Raw genomic sequence first — 9,047 nt, 5'->3', positions numbered from 1 at the left:
AGGAGGTACTCACAATGCTGGCTGCAAAGGGTCAGTGGTCCATTTTACAATTTAGCTAAAAAGGTGTACTGGATATTAAAGATTAATCATTAATATTGTGCACTAACTGAGAGGAAAAGGTCCTTCATTTCCTTGTAAAACACAAAGTCGCAGTTCTGCTTGATCTGATTGCGGTGCGTTTTAATAGATGTTGTAATGAGTCTTGTTCTTGAACTGTTCATTGAACATGACCTCTTATATGGCCTAAAGCTCTTCCTGGTCTGACTCAGGTCAAATATAAAACTGACCGGCACTGTGAAGCCTTCTTCATACGGTCTTAACAAGAGAATGGCTTTTTCCCCTTAGTTTACCGATTTTAGCCTGATTTAATTCCAATACTATTGACCTTTTTACAGGGTATCGTTTTATTTTGAATGGAGCTTCAAGTTATCGACGATGGCATTCACCTCTCTGCATACAGACCTAGAATTCTTCAATCGGTGACAAACGGAGAGACAACACCTGCAGGCTATGAGTCCGATTATTACAATCACTACGGAGATTGCAGTCAAGTTGAGTCCTGTGGGTCAGCTGTCCAAAGTGGCTATGAAACCCTTGATGCCCCACCAAACTATGACTTCTACACAAACACAGAAGTTTTTGGACGACGAAAGCACTTCAGGCCATCTCTCTACCAGCTGTATGCCAAACCTGAGGTGAGGACAATTTATGTAGTATTTAAAATGACCAGAGCATCCAATTTAAATATGAGTGTCAGTGTAGGTACTTTCCTTTCAACCTGAAGCCAATGTGTGATATTAATAGTATTATTATTATACTGTACCATAACCTATTACCTGACCATATTAGGCATAAAAACACGCAAAAATTATTGAACTCCGACTAGAAAAATCTACAGAAATGCAATATTACCCGTCCAAAGAGCACGAGTGCCCATTCGTGGGGAAAAAATTCCTACCATGAAATTAAAATGATTTTATCTTCGGTTTCCCATGGTCTATCAGTGCTAAATAAAAACTGGGGGCTAGGTTGAAATCCACACTTTCGAGTAATGTTGGCGGCAGCGCTCAATGTCAAATAGTTTATTTTTTTATGGTACTTTAAAGACGCAACGTTATTGAACAGGCCAATGTGATCATAGGACTTCGGACTGCAAACTTGTGTATTGTTACGTGTGATTGGCATAATAGAGTTATGTGATTATATTCCATCTAATTGATGGAACTGATAGAGCTACTGTGGGCATTTCTGGTAAAAATGAAATAAAATTTAATATGTGCAACGAAGAGGGAAAAATTAATGACTCTACTTTAGCCTAAAAATGGCAGAGTAATGCGTAGTGTTTTGTCTTCACAAATTCACTCAAGTAAAAGTAAAAAGTATGACATGGTAAAACTAAGTCATTTTTTTAAATAAACAAATACAACAACAAAAAAACTCAAGTAAATGTAACAGAATAATTGTAACAATAATTGTAACTACCTGCCTCTGCTGTACAGTAAATTATAGTATTATATTAGTGTAGGTACTTTCCATCCACTCTGAAGCCAGTGTGTAACTGTTAGATTTCTGCTCCATTTACAGTATTTACGTATTTATTCATTTGCATTTGCAAGGATGACTCTCAACCTCCAATGTATGAAGAGACAACACATGGAGGCATGCAAGGCGAGAGTTCTGAGGAAGAAGAGGAGCAAAAGGATCCCCTGCCTGAACCAACTCGATTTGGCTGGGTTCATGGAGTAATGGTCAGTGAAAAAAGTGTGTCTGTGTGTGTGTGTATGTGGGGGGTGGGGTGGGGGGGGGTTAATGCGAGTTGTAGCAAAAGACACAAACAATCACAAATTACTTTGACAGGGTCAAATGCTCTGTTGCTCTAGCATTTTAAAACATTGTACTGAGCAACAAATTATCTAAATTTATTTTTTTTGTCTTAAGTCTGAAATGTGTTTTTAACCACAAATTTGAAATGTTATTAGATGTACACAACTGGTAATATTCCTTGTAAAAACATAACAGTAAATGCCTGGTTCTTTAATGTTTTTTTTTTTTTTTAATGGATGTACAGTGTACATATATATATTTTTAATTATTAAATTTATTAGGATCATGGAAGCTTCCACTTGGGGAAAATATATACATACAGTATATCCTGTATATACATAATATAATAAAAATATACAGTACTGTGCAAAAGTTTTAGGCAGGTGTCCTGCCTAAAACTTTTCACAGTACTGTATATTACATATGGGTGTATATTACATTTGGCGGAAAACACTCAGGTAACTTGAGGTTCCGCTCTGAGACCCCCCAATTTGGCCAAATTTCAAAATTGTCCTATATGCATGTGTGATACATTATTGGAAAGCTTAAAATCTCAATTTTCTGGAGGAAGAAAATTTTAGAACAGGAGGGCATTAAAAAAAATGTAAACAGCAAAACCCTAACTGGAGGTGAGTGCATGAGAGAGCATAATTCAAGACGCCATGATTTTAACGACATATTATCGCGTACTTGCCTCTTTTCAATTTATGTAGCATGTAACCCCGAGTGCCAAGACACAGCTGTGAATGGCCACAGCTGAATTTTTTTAGGATTTTATGGGTGAAACACAGTAATATAACAAGAAAAATCGCAGAACTTCAAGGAGTGGTCGAGATTTTCTTTTTTATATATTTACCCTTTGATAGTTTTTTTTTTTTTTTTCAATTTTCTTTGTTTGGATCGATTATTTATCATCTAAAATACTGGGGAAAATGTGATAGTAACAAATAATTACAATTAAGCGATAGCTATGAGTTAGATATCCGTGACTTTTTTTACAGACCCCAATTTTTTCATTGTGATGTAATTTGTTTAAAAGTTTAAAATATGCAGATCACATCATTTTTTGAAGATCAGAATTGGGTGAAAAAGATTGGAGTTTTAAATATTTTTATAAAGGGCTACAAAGAATCAAAATAAGATGTAGAAGGATATTGTCAGAAGGAACACACATGCACACCCACACACACTCACACACAAAATGTATGTTTCATAATAAATAGCGTACCGCACGAATTCTATTTTTAGACCGTGACGTCGCCATCGTATCGCGGAAGTGGGCCATTATACACACGTGTTCGCATACAATCCATGTTATTTCTGCTTGTTTTCTCCGGTAATATTTCAAAAAAGAACATGCCGATCAAACACTGCTGCTACGGAACTTGTAGGAACGACTCTAGACATTACGACATATGAAGGTTGTTTTCTTCATACGTTTCCCGAAACCAAAAAATCGGAGGAAAAAATGTCAAAAATTGATCAACTTGCGCGGACGTCCAAAACACCAGTTTAAGTCCAGCATGGTGAAGCCATTCACATTTCATAGGCAGTAAACATTTTGTTGGGGGGCATGGTCCTACAGAGAATGAAGAGGTAAGCCATTTTGATATTTTTACTTATTTTTTAGCGTGGCCTTTTGCCGTGCTGCTTCTGTCTGACAATGAATGACCTGAAAAAAATTAAAATGGTATCTGACTACCACTGTTACCTTTTCTGTTGTTTAAAAACAACTTTAGTAAGGGGGAAGTGTAAATAAATTGTAGTATTAAGGTTGCCTCGTCTTTTTCAGCCCTCGACACTCAAGCCATCTCTTTTACTGACCATTTGTATGTTCCTCTACATCTTTACCAGTGAATTTGGCACCAGGGACGTCATTTTTGGACAGAATTGGTAGGTTTAGCTAAATAAACATCTTGTTCATACACAATTTCCATTAATTTACTATTAAGGACAAACGGGAGATTGACCCGCCTAGCAACAATTGTTAACATCATTAATATTAATGAGCAAAAGTGACGCGTTGCTTGCGGTGCGCTATTGCTGAGGTATCGGATTGGTACTGGGTATCGGCAGACCCTCAAAATGTGGTGACTTAGACACGAACCTGGGTGCTAAAATATGTGACCCTGATAAATATACAATTACAACCCCGATATGTATAAAATATACTGCGTGCAATATGTGTGTGGGGGTGGGGTTGTATATACAGTTGTGGTCAAAAGTTTACATACACTTGTGAAGAACATAATGTCATGGCTCTCTTGAGTTTCCAGTTATTTCTACAACTCTGATTTTTCTCCGATAGAGTGATTGGAACACATACTTCTTTGTCACAAAAAACATTCATGAAGTTTGGTTCTTTTATGACTCTATTATGGGTTAACAGAAAAAGTGATCAAATCTGCTGGGTCGAAAATATACATACATGGATCTGAAAAAGTGAATCATTGACTTGAACAATTCAGGAAAATCACTTGGAGCCATTTCAAAGCAGCTGCAGGTCCCAAGAGCAACAGTGCAAACAATTGTTTGTAAGTATAAAGTGCATGGCACTGTTTTGTCACTGCCACGATCAGGAAGAAAACGCATGCTATCACCTGCTGCTGACAGAAAATTGGTCAGGAGGGTGAAGATTCAACCGAGAATCACCAAAAAGCAGATCTGCCAAGAATTAGAAGCTGCTGGAACACAGGTGTTAGTGTCCACAGTCAAGCATGTTCTGCATCTCCATGGACTGAGAGGCTGCCGTAAAACAAGGAAGCCCTTGCTCCAAAAGCGGCACCTTAAGGCTCGACTGAAGTTTGCTGCTGATCACATGGACAAAGATAAGACCTTCTGGAGGAAAGTTCTGTGGTCAGACGAAACAGAAATCGAGCTGTTTGGCCACAATGCCCAGCAATATGTTTGGAGGAGAAAAGGTGAGGCCTTTAACCCCAAGTACACCATGCCTACCGTCAAGCACGGTGGTGGTAGTATTATGCTGTGGGGCTGTATTGCTGACAATGGAACTGATGGAACTGGTGCTTTGCAGAGAGTAAATGGGATAATGAAGAAGGAGGATTACCTTCAAATTCTTCAAGATAACCTAACGTCATCAGCCGGAAGATTGGGTCTTGGGCGCAGTTGGGTGATGCAATAGGACAATGACCCCAAACACACATCAAAAGTGGTAATGGAATGGCTAAATCAGGCTAGAATTAGGGTTTTCGAATGGCCTTCCCAAAGTCCTGACTTAAACCCCATTGAGAACTTGTGGACAATGCTGAAGAAACAAGTCCATGTCAGAAAGCCATCAAATTTAACTGAACTGCACCAATTCTGTCAAGAGGAGTGGTCAAAGATTCAACCAGAAGCTTGCCAGAAGCTTGTGGATGGCTACCAAAAGCGCCTAATTGAAGTGAAAATGGCCAAGGTACATGTTACCAAATATTAGCGCTGCTGTATGTATATTTTTGACCCAGCAGATTTGATCATTTTTTTCTGTTCACCCATAATAAAGTCATAAAAGAACCAAACCTCATGAATGTTTTTTGTGACAAAGAAGTATCTGTTCCAATCACTCTATCAGAGAAAAATCAGAGTTGTAGAAATAACTGGAAACTCAAGAGACCCATGACATTATGTTCTTCACAAGTGTATGTTAACTTTTGACCACAACTGTATGTACATATTTTTAATAGGAATATCAGAGTTAAAAAACTTGACGTGATAGAGAAAAACAGATAAATTTTGGATTCCAAATTCAAATTTGGTTAAAAAACAGGTGTCAAATCTAAAACAATAAAAAATGTGTTGTCAAGTATTAATTATATTTTTGTGTTTGAATGATCTTGTAATGAATTGTGCTACACAAAGAAATGTGCCTTATTTGATGATGATGATGATGATGATGATGAAGCTTTTTATTTCAAGCATGCACAAAGAAACAGAAATACAGTATAACTCTGAATATTTATTTGAACTCGAAATGGGGTGGGAAGAAGGAAAACCTATTTAATCCCACCCCTGATCTCATCATCCACCTGTATTATTTCGTGGGATACTCCTCTCCTTTAACATTAAGTCCACACAATGAAGAGAGAGAAAAGAAAACAAAAACAACTAAACCAATAGACAAGAACTAGACCATTATGGCTCATTAATAAGAATTCTCAATATATGCACACCAATTCTCAATTCTACGAGAACAGCAACAAAAATTGTCAGTAAATGTCATTATGTTGTGACCAGACCATATCTTTATACAATTAATTTTTGGATATTAATTAATTTTTTGATATTTTGACAGTGCTTGAAGGATTTGTCTAAATTGTTTCACAGTTTCACTCCACATATGGACACACAAAAAATGTTTGCGAGAAGAAAAGCACTGGATTCAATATACTGTACTTGCATAAAAGTTGCTGATGAGGCCAAACATAATAACAGCATTGGTCCAATTTCTGCCCATCTTAAATGAATTTCAAATTGAATCCAGCCCTAATAAAATTAATGTTGTCAAGATAATCTTTTTGGAGATCTCTGATGTCATGCAGTAGGTCACAACCTGAATTTATGTCAGAGTCAAGGTCAACTTTTTTCTCAGTTCTTCACATGCTCCAGACGCAAAGAGATTGAAATACAATATAGATCGTAAGATCAACAGTTTAAGTGTCCAAGCCAACAACAAAGACAGGCATATCTTAACACAAAAAAAAAAGCTGGTATTTTGGTACATAATTTAAAGTCCCGTGTTTTTCGGACTATAAGTCGCAGTTTTTTTTCATAGTTTAGCTGGGGGTGCGACTTATACTCTACACATTATTATATCATTTCAAATGTTATTTTGTGTTTTGGAGTGATACTGGTGGTTTGTTCAACTTGTTAGCATGTTCTTTATGCTATACTGTAGTTATCTGAATAACTCTTAGTAGCTATGTTACGTTAACATACCGGCCACATTCGCATTTCGTTGTCCATGCATCATGTAACATTATCATACCGTACACCTAATCAGCCTGTGGTTCTCTATTGTATTTTAAATTGCCTTTCAAGGTGACATCTCTGTTTTATGTGTTGGATTTTATCAAATAAATTTCCCCCTAAAATGCGACTTATACTCTCGGTGCGACTTATATGTTTTTTTTTTCCTGCATTTTTGGGCTAGTGCGACTTATACTCAGGTGCGACTTATTGTCCGAAAAATACGGTTGGTAAATGGTAAACAAACTTTGAAAACAATGTTTATGCTTGTGCTCAATTGATGCTTGGGTTCAGCAAAATTTGTGGGGACTCTCTATTTACCCAAATTGAGTCAGTTATTGTCTTTCTAGATCCGCTGCATGTTAAACATTTGGGGGGTGATCTTGTACCTCAGACTACCTTGGATTACGGCACAGGCTGGTATAGGCAAGTTTAAAAATCCTTCCACATCCTTCATTTACAGTATTCACAAAATATTTTCCATAGACACAAAAAAAAAAACAAGAGTATGATTTCTTCCCGCATTTTGTTTCATTACTCTTCCATTGACCCAGGTCTGACCTGGGTAATCATTCTTCTGTCCTCTTGTATAACTGGCATCACCGGGCTCTCTACATCAGCCATCGCTACCAACGGCAAAGTCAAAGGAGGTCTGTTCCATCGATCATCAATCACTGACTGATACAAGCAACACTGAACCTTAGCCACTTTCAAGAAAAAGCATTTGACTGTACAATCCTGTAATATGTAGCACTATTGATAGCAGTTGAAATACAATACATTGACATAACATTTGTGATTGACCAGAATAAATGGCTCTCTGAAAATTTTCAGGTGGGACCTATTTTCTGATCAGTCGTAGCCTTGGGCCAGAGCTTGGAGGGTCCATTGGTCTGATTTTTGCCTTTGCCAATGCTGTAGCTGTGGCCATGCACACCGTGGGTTTTGCTGAGACAGTTGTAGACCTCATGCATGTAAGTGGCATACCGAGTGATATAGAATTTGAAAAACTACTGAATTTCTTACAATTAAGTTTTTTAATTATGGTCTAAGTCAAATTGCCGAGGAAATATTTCTCACAAGCCAATATGATGTTTAAGGTTATAGTCAGACTTTTTAAAATTATTTGTCATGTTTTGTCTCACAGTTTACTTAGGGTTCAATGTTGAGTTTCACAAGGTTTTACTTTGTCCCGAAGGAAAATGGCGCTGTGATGGTCAACCGAATCAATGACATCCGCATCATTGGGGTCATCACTGTTACATGTCTTCTTGCTATCTCAATGGCGGGAATGGCATGGGAGTCAAAGGTGCGCTCAACTAAATAGTAGATAAAAAGTAATTGCAATAGTTGCCAATAATGAGTTGTTGTTTTTTTTTTTGCAACAGACGAATTCAAAAGTATATACAGTGGGGAGAAGAAGTATTTGATACACTGCCAATGGGAAAACCCATTCTCCCCACTGTATATACTAGTATATATACTGTACATACAGTGGGGCAAATAAGTATTTAGTCAACCACTAATTGTGCAAATTCTCCCACTTGAAAATATTAGAGAGGCCTGTAATTGACAACATGGCTAAACCTTAACCATGAGAGACAGAATGTGGAAAAAAAAAACAGGAAATCACAATGTTTGATTTTTAAAGAATTTATTTGCTGATCATGGTGGAAAATAAGTATTTGGTCAATACCAAAAGTTCATCTCAATACTTTGTTATGTACCCTTGTTGGCAATAACGGAGGCTAAACGTTTTCTGTAACTCTTCACAAGCTTTTCAAACACTGTTGCTGGTATTTTGGCTAGGGCTGTCAAAATTATCACGTTAACGCGCGGTAATTAATTTTTTTAATTGATCACGTTAAAATATTTAACGCAATTAACGCACATGTCCCGCTCAGACAGTATTCTGCCTTTTGATAAGTTTTACAGCAGGCTTTTTGTGCTGTCTAACAGCGAACTCTTGTGGTCGCTTTGCGACATGGTTTATTTTTTTTTCTTGCCAGTTCAATATGGCTGCGCGACGTCTCGGGCTGACACCTACGTTGTAATGTTGTGCTTATATGATCCTTGGACAAGATTTGTCCGTAAGTATGGTTGTTGTAAAGAATGTACATATTATGTTAGTAAACGAAATGTTCTATTTTTTGTATGAGACGCTTTTTGTTTATGTTTAGTGAACCTGTATTGTGTGCTAAGCTAACGTTGTTGCTAATGCAATGCTTGTGTACTTTTTTTTGTTGTAGTTTTACGAC

At 37.2% G+C, this 9,047-nt stretch overlaps 1 protein-coding gene across 2 annotated transcripts in view; it reads left to right on the top strand.

Moving 5' to 3' along the window:
- Window positions 1–413: 413 nt before the first annotated feature.
- slc12a3 (solute carrier family 12 member 3) overlaps window positions 414–9,047 on the top strand; it is a 40,897-nt gene continuing 32,263 nt past the window's right edge. The window contains exons 1-6 of one of the 2 annotated variants that reach the window (XM_057836342.1): window positions 414–695; window positions 1,617–1,748; window positions 7,140–7,215; window positions 7,344–7,439; window positions 7,624–7,763; window positions 7,988–8,098. In XM_057836342.1, the coding sequence (XP_057692325.1) occupies window positions 414–695; window positions 1,617–1,748; window positions 7,140–7,215; window positions 7,344–7,439; window positions 7,624–7,763; window positions 7,988–8,098 (837 nt within the window). The remainder of the gene's footprint in view (window positions 696–1,616; window positions 1,749–7,139; window positions 7,216–7,343; window positions 7,440–7,623; window positions 7,764–7,987; window positions 8,099–9,047) is intronic. The other variant, XM_057836343.1, reaches the window with a different exon arrangement.

The sequence above is a fragment of the Corythoichthys intestinalis genome, chromosome 5, assembly GCF_030265065.1.
Source record: "Corythoichthys intestinalis isolate RoL2023-P3 chromosome 5, ASM3026506v1, whole genome shotgun sequence".
Classification (NCBI taxonomy): Eukaryota; Metazoa; Chordata; class Actinopteri; order Syngnathiformes; family Syngnathidae; genus Corythoichthys; species Corythoichthys intestinalis.
Note: the sequence above shows the minus strand (reverse complement) of the source record. Positions and strands in the feature narration are given on the sequence as shown.